The 22,341-nt window shown below is 40.2% G+C and overlaps 1 protein-coding gene across 6 annotated transcripts in view; it reads left to right on the top strand.

Annotated features, from left to right (window-relative positions):
* Positions 1-16,517, top strand: part of LOC122542565 (tubulin polyglutamylase ttll6-like) — a 55,217-nt gene extending 38,700 nt beyond the window's left edge. For 3 of the 6 annotated variants that reach the window (XM_043680456.1, XM_043680461.1, XM_043680462.1), the window contains 4 exons: positions 3,443-3,637; positions 12,735-13,110; positions 15,211-15,469; positions 16,212-16,517. In XM_043680456.1, coding sequence (XP_043536391.1) covers positions 3,443-3,637; positions 12,735-13,110; positions 15,211-15,469; positions 16,212-16,224 — 843 coding nt within the window. In that variant the 3' untranslated portion in view covers positions 16,225-16,517. Of the gene's footprint in view, positions 1-3,442; positions 3,638-12,734; positions 13,111-13,519; positions 13,630-14,967; positions 15,047-15,210; positions 15,470-16,211 lie in introns of those variants that run through there. The other 3 variants (XM_043680457.1, XM_043680458.1, XM_043680459.1) reach the window with 3 other exon arrangements.
* Positions 16,518-22,341: the final 5,824 nt, after the last annotated feature.

Here is a 22,341-nt window from a genome sequence, read left to right as displayed (position 1 = left end):
CGCTAGCAAGGTCTGCATTTGCTGCCCATCCCTAACTACCTGGAGAAGTGTTTTAATCAGACAGATTGCAGTATTTTGCTCTGTTATTGGAATATTAATGATGTGCACAAATATTGAGAAACCTCAGTATGACAGCATATGTTGAAAGGAAATTTAAGGTATCAGTGCCAGGAGTTGAAAGATCTTTTCTTCTCTTGAATTTTCCTCTGAATGTTCAACTGCTCTTTCAAAGCAGAGATTATTCAAAGAAAAGGTGAGCATGCAAATGGGCATCAGACTTGCTCATCCTGCATTTATTTGAATATTCCCAATTGCTGCACCAACTTGCTGCTGAAGTAATGTATCTCTTAATCACACAAAATTCTAAATGTGATGATTTTCCTGTCACTTGATTTTTTTTTAAATAGAGTTAGACGACTCTATTACTCAGTTAGCAAAAGTGAATGTCAAATTGATACTGAGCAAGATAGGTAAGGAGGTTCTCTAGTTCTGCCGCTTGTCTGAGCTGACTTAGGTGAGCTCAGCTGCATGACAATAAGGGAGATGGAGATGGTTTTGGTAGTCCCAGACTAGGGAGAAGAAAGTTATTCTCCTTTCTGGTTGAGATAGTATTTTGCATTGATCCTGCTGTAAAAGATTATCCTGTCAGCAACCTCATACCTGAAGAATATATGCATTTTAAAAATTGTCCATTTGTGGGACTTGGGTGTTGCTAGCTGGGCTAGCATTGATAGCCTATCCCTATTTGCTCTTGAGAAGGTGGTGGGTTTTGGTAGTCCCAGACTAGGGAGAAGAAAGTTATTCTCCTTTCTGGTTGAGATAGTATTTTGCATTGATCCTGCTGTAAAAGATTATCCTGTCAGCAACCTCCTACCTGAAGAATATATGCATTTTAAAAATTGTCCATTTGTGGGACTTGGGTGTTGCTAGCTGGGCCAGCATTGATAGTCTATCCCTATTTGCTCTTGAGAAGGTGGTGGTGAACTGCCTTCTTGAATCACTGCAGTCCACTTGCTGTGGGTTGACCCACAATGCCAGTAGGGAGGGAATTCCAGGATTTTGACTCAACGACTGTGAAGGAATGCGGTATATTTCCAAGTCAGAAGGTGAGTGGCTTGGAGGGGAACTTGCAGGCAGTGGTGTTCTCAGGAATCTGCTGCCCTTGTCCTTCTAAATGGAAGTGATTGTGGGTTTGGAAGGTGCTGTCTCAGAGTCTTTGGTGAATTTCTGTAGTGCATCTTGTAGATGGTAAGTTCTGCTGCTGCTGAGCACTGGTGGTGGAGGAATTGAATGTTTGTAGATGTGCCAATCAAGTGGGTCACTTTGTCCTGGATGGTGTCAAAGCTTTTTGATTGTTGTTGGAGCTGCACCCATCCAGGCAAGTGGGGAGTTCTCCATCACACTCCTGACTTGTGTCTTGTAGATGGTGGATAGACTTTGGGTATCAAGGGATGAGTTACTCGCTGCAGTATCCCTAGTCTCTGACTTGCTCTTGTAGCCACTGTGTTTATGTGGTGAGTCCAGTTGAGTTTCTGGTCAATGGTAACCCTGAGGATGTTAATAGTGGGTGATTCAGAGATGGTAATACTGTTGAATATCAAGGGGCAGTGGTTAGAGTGTCTCTTATTGGTGATTGTTATTGTCTGGCATTTGTGTGGCATGAATGTTACTTGCCACTTGTCAGCCCAAGCCTGGATATTGTATAGATCTTGCATTTGAGCATGGTCTGCTTCAGTATCTGAGGAGTCGCGATTGATGCTGAACACTGTGCAATCATTGGTGAACATCCCCACTTCTGACCTTATGACGCAGTTGAAGATTGTTGGGGCTAGGACACTACCCTGGTGAACTCCTGCAGAGATGTCCTGGAGCTGAGATGACTGACCCTCCACAACCACAACCATCTTACTTTATGCCAGGTATGGCTGTAACCAGCGGAGTGTTTGCCTCTGATACCCATTGATTCCAGTTTTGCCAGGACTCCTTGATGCCGGTCAAACGTGGTCTTGATGTCAAGGGCTGTCACTCTTCCCTCCCCTCTGGAGTTCAGCTCCTTTGTCCATGTTAGAACCGAGGCTGTAATGAGGTCAGGAGCTGAGTGACCCTGGCAAAACCCAAACTGGGTATCACTGAGCAGGTTGTTGCTGAGCAGGTGCTGCTTGATAGCATTGTTAATGACCCCTTCCACCACTTTACTGATGATGGAGAGAGTAGACTGATTGAGTGGTAATTGGCTGGGTTGAATTTGTCTTGCTTTTTGTTTTATGTAAGATGTATTAGAGGGCTGTATGGTTTAGTATTGGCATGGTTAAAAGAAAAAAGTTGGGGAAATAAATAAGTGTAAAACATATTTTCACATTTTATTTGATAACAGTTTCAACTGATGCTGATATTTGACCAGAGATTTTGGAAATACCTCACAATTACAACACAGAAATCATCCAATCTGTTCAACTAATTTCTGTAATGTTTATCCTTCACATGAGCATGTGATCTGTGATCAATCCTCTTTAAAACTATGCTATAAAATTTGCTTTAGTCAGAAGCTAAGAATGTCAAAGGAATTACATTCAGACAGTTGCTTCAGGTAATCCATGCTTAGGCAAGAGATGATCGTCGCTACTTTCACCCTACTTCGTGTCAAAACTTTGGCTCGAATTCTTCCAGAACTCTTATCACCAATGCTTCTATCCTTGATTCAGTAAATCTAGCTTGCCAATCAACCTAACACAATGGAATCAAAATCTCTCTCTCCTTTTAAAAAAAATTCCTCCATGCTCATACTTAATTCTACTACCTCCTTAACTGGCCATCCTTTGATTTTTAAATGGTGGCTCTCTATATTCATTTCTTCCTATATTTCTAAATGACTTTTGCTACTTTCTCCCCTACCTATAAATGAGTCCTCAAGCTATCTCTTTGATCATGTTTTGGTCAACACTTCCACTCAGCATACCTTGAGATGTTAGTTGTCCTAAAGGTGTGTAAATGTTGCAGGATTTGGGCTCAATCTCCTTTCTCTTATAGTTGCTTGCTTTTTGAAGTTGGGGTACAGCTCCATACTGTTAGTGGACCTTTTGAGATATACATTCTGGCTGTTCTTAACGTGAGTGTTGAAGGCCTTTTCAAGCTTGGTCTTCACTTAATGTCTATGCAGAAACTTTCTGGCAGGAATTAATGAATGCTGATTAAAAATGAGGATGCGGGCTGGCTTTCCCTCTCTGTGATAGTGAAACGGATTGCACTGCTGGACCTAAATCCCCAGAGGGCAAGGTCAGTGACTGAAATTAGCACCTGAATGCCATTCACTGTCTGACCACCCATTAACAGCTGTAAGTCTGGCGGTTATTAAAAACTTTTCTCCACATAAATTCCAGAACTTTGTTGTCCATTTGGCCTTTTCTAATAGTTTTCTTTGTTGTTGTTGTTGCACGTTTTACAGGATACCATAGACATCATGAAACCGTTGGATATTATTGAAGAGGAGGAGCTGCAGCGACTCAGTGGGCTACTGCAGCGGGAGAACCTCCTCCGAGCTCTGGGTGTTATCGAGCAAGTTTACCGCATATTGCAAAACACTCCAGGTGTTAACTGCAGTGTTCAAACTGCTCCTCCATGTGCTCCTAGCCAGAATAAAGTGAGTTGCACAGTGTGAAAGAGTTAATTGGTTATCCTTCAACTTTGCACTCTTGTGGGAGAGCCTTGCCCACCAGGAATTTGGGATTGGAAATTCAGGGGCGCGTGGTGAAGTGCGTGGGACTGCGTTTCCAGCAGATGAAGCTGCCCACTGGGAGCATAAAATTTGAAAATGACTTGTTTGATGTTTGTAATAATATACATAAGGGGTGCTGACTGTCTGCATTCTATCTGTGAAGCTAGACAACAGAGCATGCAATCTTAACCTAATTCCCGATGAATTGGGCGCACCACTGGCTTTATGCCCGGTTTAATCTGCTCCCTGTCAAAAACCAGTGGAGATGGATATTGGGTAGCGTTTTAAACCTTCTGAGGGATTTCTGCATAACAAGTTGAATTAAAATGATCCCTCCCTAAGTTGTGAGTGAGTCAGAGATCAAGCTGATCCTGCCCTCACCCAATGTGATTTCCGGCACACCTTCTGCCACTGGATCAAGGAAGAACCAATCAACTTGCATTTGTATAGCATCTTTCAAATTCCGAAGATCTTTAAAACTATTGAAGTGCTTTCAAAGTGTAGTCATTGTTGTAAAGTAGGAATTGCAGGAGTTAATTTATGTACAACAAGCTCCCACAAACAGCAATGAGATAAATTAACATTTTGATGTGATTTTTAAAAAATGTTTATTTTTGTTTAATGAATAAGTATCCAAAGAAGAACTCCGTTGTTCAGATTCAAAAAATGGTCTGAGAACTTTCATGCCTATCTGAGGAAGCAGGCAAATGCCTCGGTTTAATGCTTCTTGCTCATCTCCAGCACTGCAACACTGTCAGTCTAAGTTGAGTTCGCCGTCATGGACTGGGGTTTGAATCTGCAGCCTTTGAATTATTAGGCAATAATGATATCCAGTTAACCACTACTGAGCAATATCAGAAATATTGCATAGGTCAGAAGCTTAGAGCTCTATCACTGCCCTAGAATAGTTTGTGCTGGTTCCAGATCATCATCATCTGTACAGCTCTCATACGTGAGCAATGTAATTTGGCATTGACCATCCAGATTAATTATTTTAGAGAAAAGAGGAGGATGTCAAACATTACTAACCCCACCCTCTGACACATTCCTTCCCGTGATTTAATTAAATATTCATTTATTTTACATAGAATGATTTTGTTCTCACTTCCATTCCTGCGTTTATGTATAAGTTATATTCCTCTGGAAAAATTGTAAACTGTTAAGCATGTTCTAGCAGGTTTCTTCTGCAAAGATTTTATTTGTCGTGAATTTTGGGCAAATTTTGAATGAGTGCAGGGAAATTGAATAATATTCATTTTAGGCACACTGATGTCAGCAGCAAGCACTCCTACATTAAATGTGGCAGCGAGTTCTGAGAAGATTTGTAGCTCAGGTTGAGGTTTTGGATGTAGGTTTGCTTGCTGAGCTGGAAGGTTCATTTCCAGATGTTTCGTCATCCTACTAGCTAACATCTTCTGTGGGCCTCCAGGTAAAGCACTACTGAAAATTCCTGCTTTCTATTTATAGCAATCCAAATATATAAATAGAAAGCAGGAATTTTCAGCAGTGCTTTGCCTGAGGCCTGCTGAAGATATTACCTAGTAGGATGATGAAATGTCTGGAAATGAACCTACATCCATTAAATGTGACATTATTGAAATACAGAAGAAAGCTTCCTCAACTGATTTGTGACTGAACCACAATCTTAAATTGCGTTCCCCATGTTGGACAGCCACTGACCTCTCTGAAAATTATTTATGACTTAGTACAGCACAGTACAGTACAACAAATTGGGGACAGTTTTCTGCTGTGGGCTTCTACCAACTTTTGTTTGTCCTTCAAGACAAATGGGGTCACTTAAGCGACTGCTGGACATGCACGTGGACAGCAGTGAGTTGAAGGGTGCGTAGGTTAAGTTACTATATTTTACATTAGGATTAAATCTTGGCACAATATCGTGGGCTATGGACCTGTTCTGTGCTGTACTTTTTCTATGTTCTAAGATGAAGATGCCCATGTTCTTCTTCTTTGGTCCTAACTGTGAACAACATGAAGACTGATTTTATGTTGGACAACAAATTTTTATCCTGTTACTTTAAATGCATGCCCCACATCACTACCCAGTGTCCCTAAACATTTTGCTCTTAAACACTTTTTGTACTATATCACACAAGATTCCTATATTTTAGCAATCTGACTGTCGTGAAACTCAAACCAGAGGAGTGACAGAGCAGTAACCTTAATATACCTGCCAGATAAAAGGGGAAGCAAAAGAATAGTCAAAAGAGGTTGGGTAACGAGTGGGAAGTATGTTCTATGCAGTCAAACCAGGATGTTCACATCGAAACTAAGATTGACTAAAGCACAGAAGAAAGCCCTTTGTCCCTATAGCAATCTACCAGCTCTCTCACACCAAGTCACAGCTGCTTCCCCCTCTTTAATTAATTTTAACTATCTGTTTGGACATGTTATGACACACTTCCATGGCATCACCATCTTGAGGTGGAACATAATCCCTAAACCACAAGACCCTGTTCACCCATTCATCATTATTTTTAACCAATCTATTCACAAATGATATAACCTACCTCGAGACCTAGTTGATCCTCTGTGCCTTCTAAGTACACAGTCACTATGGCACAAAACCACCCACAAACTTTTACACAAAACAATACTCCTAATCAGCTTCACACTCTGAAAGAAACACAATATCTCCTTCTCATGCTTAATGAGATCAGCTACTGTAGACTACTTTTTTCAGGACAAACATTCAAGAAAAGATTCTTTACAAAGTATGGACTGATTTTTAAGCCAACTGTTCAGGCATGTTGTGACGTGTTATCATTGCTCCACAAAACACTCTTTTCTCTTTGTATAGATATTTTTATCAACCTGTTAAAACTCACTCTTGAAACAGGTGGAACTTGACCCTGGGCCTCCTAGCCAAGTGGTACAGGTACTACCACCTTGCCATAAGATCTTTCGAAGAGTTTTATAGGTATTTTTTAATCGGCCTTTTCTGACCAGTTATTACACTTCTCTGGAGGAGTTGGGATTTGAACCTTGTAGTCTGGAGGTAGGGACATTACTACTGCACCACATAAATTCTCCTAAAAGCTTTGTAGATCTAGTCATTGTCAGTTTCACTTCTAATCTTAATTACTTGTCATATTAACTATGCAGTTATTTGGCTAGCTCTTTCAAAGGGCTGGCACGCTAACAGACAGAATGGCCTCTTTCTATACTGCATAACTCAATTAAATCTAGATTATAGGCACACAAAACATTTAAACTGTCTGCCTCGGGAATCACAGAGAACATAAGTACATTAGAATATAAGAATTGAGAGCAGGAGTAAGACATTCAACCCTCTCCAGCTGTGCCATTCCATAAGGTTCTAGCTGTTTGTTCCCAAGTCTTAACTCATCTTTCATTCCACCTCCTCATAGCACTTATCTCAAAATTCTGTCTACCCAGCTCTTTCCTTTACTTTCAGTGATCTACCCTTCACATCTCTGGGGTACAGAATTCCAGATATTCACTATCCTCTGACAAAATAAATTACTTTGCATCTCAGTTTTAAAGGTTAGAGCATCTCTTTTGAGCCAGTGCATGAAAAACAAACACCTAACTATTCTAACCCTATTTTCCAGCACTTGACCATAGCCTTGTATGCCTTGGCATGGCAAGTGGACATCTAAATAATTCTCTAATTTATAAGAATACCTGGCTCCACCACTACCTTTACAGATAGTGAGTTCCAGATTCCCACCACCCTCTGCTGGGTGAAAACATTTTTCTTCACAGTCCCTTGAAATCTCCTGCTCTTTACCTTAAATCTATGCCCATGGTCATTGTTTCCTCCAGTCAACCCTATCTATGCCCTTAATAATTTTGTGTCTATTTATAACCATTGCTCTCTTGAGGTTTGATGCACTAGAGCCAGCATGATACTCAGCTAGACCAAATTGCAATCCCCAATCTATGTTGCGTTTGCTTATGGTAGGGGCAATGTTGCAGGCCCCTTGTCGCACCTGTTGGTTAGCTTAAAACCAAAAGCCAAACCAAGGCTAATTTTATCCACATCACTATGCAAAGTATGCGACCTTGAGGTGAGTTGAACTTGGCTGTGATGTTCAGTCTGGTCAACACACTGTCTAGTTTCATATGGTTGCAATGCTCACTTTGGAGAGAATTTGCAGGGCAACCAGTGTCTATGGAACTATATTCCTGCAAGATGCAACACATTCTAAGAAACGTTGGAGGAAGTGCTGCAGAAGAACATGAACTAAAAATAAATTTGGTCTGTCTTTTAACATTAAAGTTAATCAAGACAGACTATCTGGTGATTTATCTCAATTGCTCTTTGTGGGATTTTGCTATATGCACTACACGTATAAGCATACTTCAGAAAAAAATACTTATTTGTTTAAGAAGTGCTTATTCTGATGAATTAGCTTTTCCCTTCATGGTCAACCTAAATTGGATTGATTTTCTGAATGGACAGTTTGTATTGGAGAGACATGGGCTAAATCTCTGCAGAAATTGTCCCGATCACCCGTTGTAATTTCAGAAACACTCCTCAATGTGGGTGGGATGGTGTATGTTCCCACAGATCTTCTGTCAAACTCATAGTGGATAATAAAAATAACTCCTGTGGATATATCTGAATTTTTCTCTGACATTAATCAATGTGCTGTTGCTAACTAAAAACTGAAAGAACTGGATGGTGTACATCAGAAACATAAACAGAAGTTGCTAGAAAAGTTCAGCAGATCTGGCAGCATCTGTGAAGAGAAATCAGAATTAACATTTCTGGTCCGGTGACACTTCCTCAGAACAGTTTTTTTCCATGCCTTTTCCCAGTTCCCTGCACATTATTTCTATTTAAATAATACCTCGATTACACCTGCCACTACCACATTATCAGGAAATGCATGGCAGACTTCAATCATTCATTGTGTGAAAAGGTTTTTGCAAATCACTTTGAATCTGTCATGACTGTTTCATGATCATTGTATGGGTAGGAACAGTTTCTCCAACTGCTCTGTCCAGCTCCCTCATGATCTTGTAAACCCCTAATAAATATTGAAGAACCAAAGGCAATATAAGGAAAAACCTCTTTGCACAGTGAGATCTGGAATACATGCCCAAGTGTGAGGTGAAGGCAGATTTAATCATGACTTGGAAGAGTAAGTTAGATAAGCATCTGAAGAGAAAATATTGGCAGGATTACCAAATAAAACTACAACCACTTGTATATATCCTAGCTATGCTTAAACATGTTAGCAATGCTTGCTTTCGTTTGACTGGTTTCCTTCAACATGAGGGTCCTGTCTTATACAAGGCAGTCAATGGTGAGTAGACATCATGAGATAAGTTCTGCCAGTCAAAGTATAAAGGACTGTTCCTGTGTCAAACTAGCCAGTTTTCTAATGGATTGCTAATGTATGGTCAAGTGTTGCTAATGTAGGTTACAGTAACTGGCTTAATATGTATTTATTCTTAAGCTGAATGTGGTGTCTCATAAGGCACCATTATGTTTCTTAGATGCAATGTAACTAGCCATTAAGTGCCAAGAAATACATTTTTTGCTGTTTATTAAGATTGGAGCCTAATTTCTGCTGAAAACTGTGTGTGGGCACTCTCCCTACACAGTATCAGTAACTTAGACTAAGAAAGTTTGGTAACAGTGAATTGACACAAAGTATTTCAGATGGTTCAGGAGGACACATTTGTGACAATACATGATGGTGAACAGCGGTGCAGTTTTTGTCAGATAATGCTGGCCTGAGGAAATCTTCAGTTCCAAAAAAGCCATCTGAGGAGATGAAAGAAGAATAAAATCCAGTCAGAAAACTGTAAGGGTGTCATTAAATATTTAGCAGTTCCAAACCACGTAGGGCCCATCAGTTTCTGTGAATGTAGCAGCCAGCAGTTTTTTAAAACAGCAGCACTGATAGCACTATTAAATCTGCTGACAGAAGATCAAAATAGCCAGAAATAACGACTCCAACTGGAAAAGCTTATGTAAACTACAGAGAGCCATTTATGAACTACAAGGGAGAAGATCTGAATATTAAACCTGTGATTCGGTCGTTGATATCAAGCACCCAAAGCAATTTAGAGGAATGATGAACATTCTTACATTTGAGAAAAATATTCTGGGCCAAGATACTTTTAAAAAAAAGTATTCCTCCATTTGAAAGCTTTTAATGATCTTAACATTTTAACAAGTGAACACATTTGATCATTCTGTAGGTTCAGTAGCATTTTGCCTTAAAATGATAGAATGTAAGAGAAGGTAACTTTGGTAATATTGTAACAACATTTAAAAATTAATTTACATCAGTACCCAATGTATGATGGAGATGGAAAGATTTAATAGAAGAATACAGCCAAAAGGAAGTGGTCCAATATAAAACATCTTTGAATCCTTTGATGCTTGGTTATTGTTCCAGGTGGGAGATCTAAAAATAAACTACATAAGCAGAAACAATATCCCGCTTTAACATGCTATTGCAACTTTTGTAAGAAATGGGACATTTCCAGAGAATGTGCAAAAGTTAAAAAAAAAAATTAAATGCTCTTTTACAGGTGTTTAACTCCTTTTACAACAAGTATCTTTGGAAGAAAACCCAGCAAACTAAGAAATTTCTTCATCAGAAAACATATTATGATATTCCATCTTTGGAAAATATCATTCAACCTTTCCTGGGAATGATAAGTGATTCATTTGAACCAGCTATAATAGAAATAATTTGGTTAATGGTCATCCAACAAATTTCATCTGAACATAAGAGCAAATATTACTGTATTATCTGAAAAAAAATCCTTTGGTTGAAGAGAATTAAATTATAACCAACTGACAGAGAACTGTAAAATGCAGACAGAGCAGTGCTTAAAATCAAAGGAGTGCTGAGAGTGCTCTGAAAATACCGAAACCAGTATTAGAAAACAGCACTTCTCACTTCTAAGCAGTAATGCTTTCTTGAAACCTCAACTAGCTCAGAAACTAAATACCAGTGATCAACATAACTCCGCTCAACAGGAGGAGTACTTCATAGGGCTCAGGAGAATGTTCACCAATCCCAAGATAAAGTAGGCACGTCTTGAGATTAATTACTTTGATGTAGGACAACTCTTCATGATTGAGAGATCAGAAGATGTTATTGACTGCTCAGGTTTGGAGGAATTATCCAGTCATCTTCCAACCATGGAATAAATCTTCACAATGTAATGTTGGATATCCCTGACACCACACTTGCCAAAGTTTGTTGTAGATCTTCATTTAGCCAATCTGTTTTGAAGAACCAGTACCAAAGCAACACAGTCATTTCTACTCTCTTTGATTGAATCTGGTAAAATAACATTGTTAGCCAAAACCATAAGTACAAGAATAAAATAAACAATGGCGAGAGCACATTTTTATGTCAAATGGAGAAGATTACTGCTTTCACAATCACAACTGTCTTCTCTGGCATGACTCAAACTAAAGATCCTCCAAAGAAATGAAAACCTTCCACAGTGGCATCAGTACCAGAGGATGTCGTCTGCAAAGGTTTTAATTGAGCAACTCATTAGTATTTCTATGAATTATTCATCATCAAACAGCAGACTTTCAAACCAAACAAGTCACCAGCCATTTATAAAGTCACAAATTTAGGGAGGAGATGTGGTAGTGGTAAACCTACTTATTTGAAACAGTCGCATAAAGAATTTTATGAAGCAAAAAAAGAGCTTGGGGAAGATATAGTATTAGACAGTTAGTACCTGAAAGGGTGAATCGATATCATGAGATAAACTCTGCTCTTAAGAAAATAAAAGACTTCCTAGGAGGAACTAACCAGTTTTCTAATGAGTTACTAATGTGTGTCCAAGTGTTGCAATATGCTAACTATATTATGTATTTGTTTTTGAGTTGAGTGTGATATCTCACAATAGACCATCATGTATTTTAGCTGTAATGTAACTCGCTATCATTACTATTTTCAATATTGGGCCTACCTTCTGCCAAATCTCCTTATGGGTATGATTTCTCAAATTGTGTCAGTAGCTCAGAGCAATACCAATAAGAAGGATTGGTGGCATGAATCTACCCAAGGATTCTCAATGTTTCAAATGGACCATGACCGTAAAAGTGTAAGAATATATAATTCAATATGTTCCTGTTGGAATGGATAGTTTGGGCACAAAGGAAACTTAGAGTTAATGAGAGAAGTCTGGAAGGTGGGGTTAATGTAGACAATCAGAAATGATCTTTTTGAATGATGGAACAGACTCGAGCGGCTATATTGTCCACTCCTACCCCTTTTGTGTAGCAAAGTTAATTTTTCAGAGAAACATCAGGTTTAGATGGACTAAATGGCCTACTGTGCTGTAATGTTTTTATGATTGTAAGCTGAAAATGGGTGCAGCTGCAGACTGGAACAACCAAGGCTCAGACAGGAGACTGACCAGCAAAAACCGTATCAGCTCCCTACACTGCCTGGTGCTGAATTTCCTGTTTGAGCAGCTATCTGTACATTTTAATATGGAATAGAACCTTACAGGACAGAAGAAGGCCATTTGTCTCATTATGCCTGTGCAGGTGTTTGAAAAATGTATCGAATTCGTCACAATTCCTGTGTCTCACATATTATCAGACCATATAATTGGATGTACCTTGACCCCTTCGGTGCTTAAATAAATGTGATTCTCACTGTTACAGTGACTTGGACAAATTAGTGGTGAGTCACAAGACCATATTAAATAGGAATGAAAGCAGCCCCTCAAGCTTCTTCCACCATTCAATAAAAATCACAGCTGATTTTCTGCACCAACCTTACTTTCCTGCTCTATCCCAATGGTCTCGATTCTCCTCATGCGCAGTCCTTCTGTCTCAGCAAGTATATCTTGAACTGTATATCAGTCTGAGTTAGCACTCTCATGGTGAGGCAATCAGACAAGAAAACATGATTAAAGCCTAGGTGTGTACATATAACCAGGATATATATGGATAGCCGAGGTTTAGCATAAGGTTCTTCTAGCTTGTGTTTGTGTCTTGTCATCACTCATCTTCTATATTTCTTTAACTTTCTAGTCATTGGTTTACCAAACCTCATATAGACCCTTCCAGGAGATGGAAGGATTGACATATATTGGTCCCTTATCCTCTTTCGAAAGGAATACTGCGTCCGAGCTGGGGATCCTCAACCCATCTACCATTAACTGGTCCACACTGCTGAGTCCTAGAGGCCAGGCTCCAATTCACGTCGGTCAAAAGGGAAATCCCAGTCTGGGAATTGGACTCCCCCTTCAGCGCTTTAACCATCGCTATCCCATCCGCAGGGGTCTGACATGGACGGCAGGAAACCCTATACAAATGTCATTTGAAACCGTTGTCACGTCAAGAACTACAGGATCTTCAGAGTTACGAATGACTTATCCTCGTTCACCAAGTGCCAAACTAAACCCCGGTAAGAAAATGATCTGTTATTCTCAATGTGTCTTTGTTTCTATGTGTGTGTGGAGTGTTAAGTGTGCAATTGTGTTATCTGTTTCAGACTAGGTTATATGCAGAGTGCACTTTTGTTTCAACATCCCCAGGCAGTATCTTGGTGAGAGAGTACACTGTGTGATGTAAGTTACAGTCATCCTTACCAGGTCCCTGGGTACAATCTGCCAGCATTGATTTAGCTGTTTTTAGCGGCAGTGCTGGTAGGAATGTGGAGTGTTGCCCTGTTAGCCAGAAATCACTAATGGTGCAGCCTGCTCTCAATCACTACCCTGTAACTGTGTTATATTTTTGAATATGGTCCTTGGATTCAGTGCAAGAAGCTGCTGTTATAAGTGGCCCTGATGTGCCTCTTTCCACCCAATAAATAGGTAAGCGTTCAAAGAGAGAGCCCTTTCCATTGAACTCTGGCTTAGCGAAATTCATTACATTGTCAGATCACAGCTCAGCTACTAGAGAACAAATATTGAACATGAAACAGGTAAATGAATAGTATACAATACTACTACTGCCAATACTTCTTAACTTCATTCTAAGCCCCAAGTTTGCTGTGGTGCACACTCTTCCTACTTTCTATGTCTATTAATAGCAATTAAATTACGAAGGTCAGACAGTTCCTGTCTGCGGTAATCCCAGCTGGGGTGTTAAAATCACAGAATTTCATGGTGCAGAAGCGGGCCGTTTGTGTATGCATTGGCTGTCTAAGCATTTTAACTTAGTGACAATCTCCTGCCTTTCCCCATAGCACTGCACATTGTTTCTGTTTAAATAATCATCCAATGCCCCTTGAATGCCTGAACTGAACCTGCCTCCACCAGACATCAGGGCAGTGCATTAAATTACTTGCTGCGTGAAATCATTTTTTCTTACCTTACATTTGCCTCTTTTGTAAAACGTTTTAAAACCACACCCTCTAGTTCTTAATCCTTTTATGAGAGGGAACAGTTTCTCCCTATCCACTCTGTCCAGAGCCCTCATGATTTTGACAACTTCTATCAGATCACCTCTCCAAGGAAATAAGTCCCAAGGTCTTCACTTTTTCCCCCGGAAAGGGAATTGGATTACGAAAGGAAACATCCTGCTCCAGATGTCATCCTAGTGACCCCTGTTGACAAGTGCAAGTGTTTGGTCATTAAACCAGAACAAGGGCAGACTTTGTTGCCAATACTTGCTGCGTAGACATGCACAAAGGAAGGACATTTTAGCAAGGTACTAGATGTGGCTGTTTTTCACCCTTTTAACAGATTCTAAAAGCTGAAGTCTCTAGCATATCTGTGGATTCACTTTATCTGTTGCAATTATAACATTGATTTTAAAGACTCATTGAACGTAGTGCACAGCCTCTCATTGTAAGCTGACCTGTGCAGATTTAATAAGGAGCTGTGAAAATGGCTTCTCAATTTACATTTACACACTGGATGCTGATATAAGTTAAATGCCTTTCTGGCTGAGTGAAAATCTTGTAACTTTCATGCACCATTTTCTTTCTGACCTGTTTTCTTTTGGACACATCATCTGATATTTTTTGGCCAATCAGTTATTTGACCTGATTGCAAACCAGGAAGGATAAATCATGGCTTTTCACATCATACTTTTACTTCCTATCATTGCCTTCTCCAGGCCATAGCTTTGTTAGAAACCTTTGATGTAGCCCATTATTGTATTATGTTACCATTTATATTGCAGTAATTCCCAGTTCTTACACTACACATCAATGTGGTGAAATTCCGGTTTTAAATCCGTTATGTTTCAATCTTAATAACTTTAAACTCAATATTATCCACCCAGCTCACTTACTTATATGTTCCTATCTTTACAGTAAAGTGTCCTCGATACTGAAATACATCCAATGTTATCATCTTCAGTGAGGAAAATATGACATGCTTTTGGAGAACACCAATTCTGTATACATTACTGATCTGTCTGTTAGAAATAAAAGTTAAGTAAAAAACATATTGGTAGTCTTTCACTGAAGGGCAGCCAGGGTACAACAGGGGCAAGGGGATTGATGGGCAGGGAGGGTGAGAACGGAATCCATTGACTGCAATGTGTTTCTGTACAGAAAACTCCCTGACGGAGTCAAAAGGGTCCCAAAGCAAGAGCATGCCATCAGACTGTGAAACCAGCCTCAACATCCCAATGAGTGCAGCACGAATGAGCACCACAGGCAGTGGCTCCAATATGTGGAACATGAAGATGAATGTCATCAACCCTCCGAGCCATGGGCTGACTGTGGTGTCAGCTCGGGCCCCCATCAATCAACGAGCTCACTTAACAAGACGAGCAAATATACTGAGCTTATTCCAGTCCAATATCAACAGGTAAATCTAAAATTCTTCCAAGTGACTATTGCCTGTTTACAAACCTTTTGGTTTAAAAATGGCAGTTGCTGCAGGATGTCCTGCAACTCTGCTTTTAACTGGGATTGGGTTTATAATGTATTTAATATTGGTAGTGATCCTATATTTGATGTCAGAACACCCAGGCAGTGCTGATCACATTATACAGCTTGGTGGGACCAAACGGTCTGGAAATTGACAAGGAGTTCCAAATTACAAAACAAGGGTAGCTTTAGGAAAATAGCATAATTTTTGTAGCAGGCATATTGGTTAACTCCATAACTAATCTTACACAGATCATAAATTGGAGGTTTTTTTAGGAACAAAAGAAATTGTGCAAAGAGGGGAATATGGGAATAAGATGCCAAATATTTGGGTTATCTACAAAGGCAAACATTAATAAAATTTTATTTCTAAGTTACTGCTCACAGCATGCATGAGGATGAAGAGAATTATTGAGAGTTAAGGCCACTGTTCATTCAGCTGAAATAATGATGGAAAAGAAAAGCAATTATGGTAAAAATAGAAAACATCTTTATAGCAGAAATTAAGGAAAGGTCAAAGTCAAGGTTCATTGAGTGATGCTCAAGGGCAGAACACAAAGATTATCAGGCTATAGCAGAATGACCACCTGGGGTTAGCGTCCATGGAATTGTGCCCCAGTTGGGGGTAGTGCTTTCAACAGAGCAGTTAGTAACAAATTTCACCAATTCTTCCTTGTTAGACGGCTGAACTAATTTCGAGAAGCGGATTGCTGGATTCCCCTTCCAACTCTTCGAGCTGGAGAACATTTTCACCACCTGGTGAAGTCTATGCTTTTAAACTCCTTCTCCCCAGGGTGGGAAGAGGTGGGGAAAAATAAAAGGAACCTAAGCATGAACTGAGAAGAGAGACAAACGCATTTCATGTTGGCAGCAGGATACTGGAGACACTGAACTGGGTCTGAACAGGTTCCATTGTACAATCCACGGTGGGGTAGGGAAGATGGATGGTTTGCCAAAGATTGAGGAATGTTCATGCACAAACTCTTTTCTAAGGGTTGGACAAATTATCCAAATAAATGAAAATGATATTTTTTTTTAACATTGTCTTGCTAAAGTATTTCTTCTTCATATAGGTTGCCTATTTTAGCAATACATAATTATATCCCTCCTACAATAACTGAAACTCTTACACAGCTGTAAGCAAGCTATTAGATTGATCCAGTTACTTTACCTTTCTCTGTCCCTGAAGTTGTATTGTCATCAATGTAACAGCAAAACCATTAAAGTTCCATTCAACGGTTGCAGTTTGATTCTTGCCTGTGTTGAGTTAGCTGATCTCAGTTGTTGGCCCCAGCATAAATTTACCAATAAAAGTTAAAATGATGAAATGTAATATGTTCTGATGTGAGATATGCACCTGCTAAAACTGCTTTCGACTGCCTGTGAGGATAACAGATCCAAGGCAAGTGGATGAAGTTCTGATACCAATCAGCCATGATGAGACCATAAGAACTTGGAGCAGGAGTAGGTCATCTGGCTCCTTGAAGTATAAGTGAGGATAGCAGATGCTGGAGATGTGGTGCTGGAAAAGCACTGCAGGTCAGGCAGCATCCGAGGAGCAGGAAAAAAGACATTTTGCCCAATTTTCCTGCTCCTCAGATGCTGCCTGACCTACTATGCTTTTCCAGCGCCTCTCTAATCTATCATCTGGCTCCTTGAGCCTGCTCTGCCATTCAATAAGATCATGGCTGATCTTCTTGTGAATTCAGCTCCATTTACCCACCCACTAAAAGATCTTAACTGAATAGTGGAATTTGACAGGCTGAATAGCCTTTTCTTGTTTCTATAGATACTGCTGTTCCGATTTTTTTTACTCTGATTAAAGTACATTGATTCTTTATGATATTTCTGGGAAGCTACATGGTGCAGTATTGTTACATTAAAAGTCCTTTATAAATAGAGGTTGTTGGTTGTGAGTTCCTCTTTGCAGCCTAAATATTCTGTAGCACAAGGTGTACCTTGCTCCTGAAAACTAACTATCCCAAAAGTCTTTCCCATTACTGTCACTCTTTACCTTTCCTGGGCCTCAAACTTTGGAACATCTTTTGCCAGGTTCTGAAAGTGCCCAGGACTTGGAGTGGGCAGGAATTAAAAATCAAGGCCGTGGAGGTTGTTTTGGGATCCTGGTGGCTCCAGGACAGTTTCAGATTTTCAAAGGATTGGCTGGTGGGGAAGGAGCAGGAGATGTAGTCACTGCCAGTTCATGCCCCTGTCAGGAGATCGTTAAGAGCTTCTTTGTTTGTGACTGTCTTTTTCTGGAAAGCCCGAACAGTCTTGTGCACATTAGTTGGGTTCATCATGAGATCATGGTAAACTACACACCATTGGTTTTAAAATTTATGCCGTAGCACTATGAGCACTGCTCCTACCCATCTTGTCTGTGGCTCTGTTCCCCCAAAGGAGCTGCCTGCTGTCATCAGCAAGGCAAGAGGCAGTTTGCAGCATGGCAACCCCTCTATCGCTTATAGTCGAGAGGCAATCCCACCTTCTGCAGCAGCTCAAAGCCACTGAGAGTCATAACGATGTACAGCATGGAAACAACTCCTTCGGTCCAACTCATCCATACTGACCAAATATCCTAACCTAATCTAGTCCCATTTGTTGCACTTGGTCCATATCCCTCTAAACCCTTCCTATTAATATATCCATCCAGATGCCTTTTCAATGTTGTAATTGTACCAGCCTCCACCACTTCCTCTGGCAACTCATTCCATATACACACACCCTCTGCATGAAAACATTAGGTCTATTTTAAATTTTTCCCCTCCCACCCTAAACCTATGCCCTCTAGTTCTGGGCTACCCCACCCCAGGGAAAAGACCTTGTCTAATTACCTTATCCCAGCCCTCATGATTTTACACCCCTCAGCCTCTGACGTACTGAGCACCAAACTCAGTTCCTGATCAAAGAAGCTATTTGCATTTCAGAAGTAGCGCCATGAGAATGACGCAACTTGGATATGGGGTCAGAGCACAGATTTCATCAGAGTGTTGGATTCCTGACCCTGCATTGAAAATCTGGCCACCACCTCTTTTTATCTGCTTTAGTTGCAGCGTCACAGACTAATATCTATTTTCTGCCAACATTTCTGTGGGTAGCACCAGCTAAATTGAGCATGACCCACTGAAATGATCATCCAGATGATGAGAAACTTTGAAATGGACATAACCTGTAAATGGGTCTTCAGGATTTCCAAAGTTGGGGCTGGAACTATTTCCTTTGACAGCTTGTCCAACATGGGGGTTGTCCTTGTGAAGATACACTTTCTTTGGAACAAATGGTCTTTGTTGTTTACATGGGCAGCTGCCTGGTGTTTTGTCATTACTGGAGAGGACCAGCTACTTGTTTCTGTCAATTCCCACCAGTCCACTCCAAGTTTTGTAGAACATACTTAGTCTACTCAATGGTTAGCACTGTTATCTTAGAGTCTGGATCAGTGGTGCTGGAAGAGCACAGCAATTCAGGCAGCATCCGAGGAGCTTCGAAATCCTGCCTGAATTGCTGTGCTCTTCCAGCACCACTGATCCAGAATCTGGTTTCCAGCATCTGCAGTCATTGTTTTTACCTCTGTTATCTTAGAGTGCCAAGTTCAATTCCAGCCTTTGGTGACTGTCTGTGTGGAGTTTGCACATTCTCCCCGTGTCTACTGGGTTTCCTCTAGGTGCACCGGTTTCCTCCTATAGTCCAAAGATGTGTAGATTACTTGGAATGACCATGATAAATTGCCCAAAGTCTCCAGGAATGTGCAGCTAGGTGGGTTAGCCATGGGAAATGCAGGGCTACAAGGATGGGTGGGTTTGGGTAGGAAACTCTTTGGAGGGTCAGTGTGAACTCGGTGGGCGTAATGTCCTGCCTTCACATTCTGGGAATTTTTTGTTTCTCCTTCCCTTGTTGTAGTGATTCCAGGTCTTTCATCGAGGGAAGACAATGATGTTCTTTCTAAATTGACTGCCTGAATGTCAGTCTTCCCTTTCTTACAGTTGAACTCAGGTCTGATGTTTTTATCCCTTCACTGAGGTTAAATTAAATAAATATAATTAAATGGCCAAGTGCGCACAGAAAACAAGCACAACATGTGGAGAAAAGCAAAGCCTTTCCTGCTTTTTATTTACTTTTATTATTTCCCCATTTGCATGAGTAATTTCGACCCAGTTTCCATGTAGACTAGTGAGAGAATGTTCTCACAGCGTCTCAAGATCGTGTTCAATCAGAAATGGGGAAAACTACCCTTTTACAGTAGGTGATGCAATACTGACTCAAGGTTCAAAACATATCATTGGGCAGAACCTGTGGAAGTTTTAGTTCAATGCCAACAGTTATACTGAAGCTTTTAAGATTGTTTTCCCTGCATATTCCACAGGGAACTCTGACATTTTGCTTTTAAAAAAAGCTTCTAAAAATAGAATTTGCAACAAATCACTTCATTTTACCCTCATGCCATATGCTGTATCTCACCTGAAATATTCATTTCAGCCACTGGAAGCTGAAATTGACACCACATTCATAACCCAAATCTTCAAAAAAACTGACAGTATTGTTGGGGAGATTTCACTGCGGTGTTTAATGTAGGGCTAGGGAGGGTGACACTTCCAGCCCTGAAATGGTTAACAACAGCCAAGCGAGCTGCTGCAGGCGATTGCATGACTGCTGGAGCTTGTAAGGGATATGCATAATGTTAATTAAATCTTGGAGCCTGTAAATACCAGCCAGTATCAATTGCCCCATCGAAACTCGGGATTAATAAAGAAACCGATCGGAATCTGTAACTGTTAGACAAGTGTGAATTGCTCTATCAGAACCTGTAACTAGTGAGTGTGAATGGCTCTATTTAAGTCTAAAGTTGATAAGTGTAATTGACAATTTAGTTAAACTAAAACTATTGAAAATGGCTAGCCTGTCAGACACATAGTAATTCCTTGAAACAATGAACTATTGAATACGGGATCGGAACCGCTCCCAGGGATGGCTGAGCCATTGTCAAGCACAGCAGGAGCTGGACAGGCACTTCGATGCGGCCAATAGGAGGACGGATCCCCAGCGCGCGCAGATGAATGGACCAATGGGGAAGGCAAACTGACCGGGGACTCCAGGCAGCGCGAAGTATAATTGTGTCAACTTTGAACGGGAAGGCAGAACGCCTTCTCCAACGAATGCATGCCTGTAGATTCGTTGTATCAGTTAAGATTCTGTGAATAAACTGCTGTCTGCGTCTAATCATAGTTGCCAGTGTGAGTCTCTCCTTCCGAAAGAACACGCAAAGACGGGACCCCGCGGGTCTGTCTTAACAGTATGTTGTTAAAGAAAAATGTCAAAGATGCTGATAGGGTGCAGTTTTCTGGACTCTGCAGTCATTGATATCTACGTTGCATTCTTTGTGTGTACTGATTTCTTCATGAGCCACTTTGAAACTATACAAGACCAACAGCATCGTGGTGCAGATGAAACCCTTCCTGCTGTTATCTGTAATCATTTCATGGTTCCCAGGAATTGGAAATTGTCATATGAACGTTGTAACTTTGTTAAGTTAATTTTTAGATTTTTGGAAACAGTTTGCACAGCAAAGCTCCACATAAATTATTGAAAGCACCTTAATTCTCTTTTTTTTGAGTTTGAAACCTGTAATCATGCAAAGATAAAATTATTCTTGTGTGTCATGACGGAAGCTGGAGGAATGCACCATCAGTCTTATCCCACTATTCCATGAGTCACACCATCGATAAAATACCTTTCCCAGTTATTGAGGTGACTAATTAAATTAAATACCTTTTCCATATCAGGTTTTAACTAAAACATCTACTAAACAGGTATCTTATAAAAATTAAATTATTGGTTTATTGTCAAAACAACACTTATTTAGTGAAGGTACTATAACTGGTAATATATATAGTAGGTCGTATGAAAGAATGAATGTTTATCTCTCTAAATAACCCAAACATATACCTATACACACATCCTCAGGAGAAGAGAAAAATAATTGGATTTCCCACAGCAGACATTCACTTCAGAACTAAAATTCACTTTCTGCCCATTGACGCTACTCTTGAAGGCAATAAAGGATAAAGTGTACAATGTTCCAAGGTCTGTCACTCTGATGTTCTAACATGTGGCAATATATGGTTGCCTCTGGAATCTTGGCAGACACAGCTTGCTCAGAAAATATAATATTGAGGAGTTTGGTTCTATTGGTATTTGGAATATCGTCAGCCTTTGAATAATATTCTCTTTGTTACTTTACAACATGAAAAGAGTAGGATGAGAAGTTTAGCCAATTCAGTCATATACCCGTTGTCAAACAGATTGTAATCAAAAACCTAAAAGCCTATGGATCACGGCATCTATATTGAGAAACAAGGTAGAAAGAAAAGTGGTCTACAAATAGTGGATAATATGGTGTCAGCCAGAGACTTGAGAAAAACATCCCAACTGCATTGTTGGGGAGGTGCACATTAGAATTTGCCATCATATGGAACAACAAGTGCAGAATGACCTCTCCCAGGTGGATGTAAGAGATCCCACAGTACGATTCAAAGAAGCTTTGTTCCTGTCCTGTTGTTCAGGCCAATAGTTGTCCATCAAGCAAAGAAGATAAATTATCTGGATGTTAATGCTGCCCCCTAACTCCCCAACATCTATGTGATCTGCAAATTGAATATTGCATACCTGCGTTTGACTAATCTTCAAAATTATTGGCTGTGAAGAGCTTTCAGACCTTTGTGGAAAGTCTTGTATAATTCTTTCCTTAAACTAAACCATGCAGGTTTTTGTTTGGCCATTAGGTTATGTGTTTGTATTGGAGAAACCATAAAAGAT

The sequence above is a fragment of the Chiloscyllium plagiosum genome, chromosome 40 (genome assembly GCF_004010195.1).
Source record: "Chiloscyllium plagiosum isolate BGI_BamShark_2017 chromosome 40, ASM401019v2, whole genome shotgun sequence".
Classification (NCBI taxonomy): domain Eukaryota; kingdom Metazoa; phylum Chordata; class Chondrichthyes; order Orectolobiformes; family Hemiscylliidae; genus Chiloscyllium; species Chiloscyllium plagiosum.
This window is presented reverse-complemented; position numbering and strand designations above follow the sequence as displayed.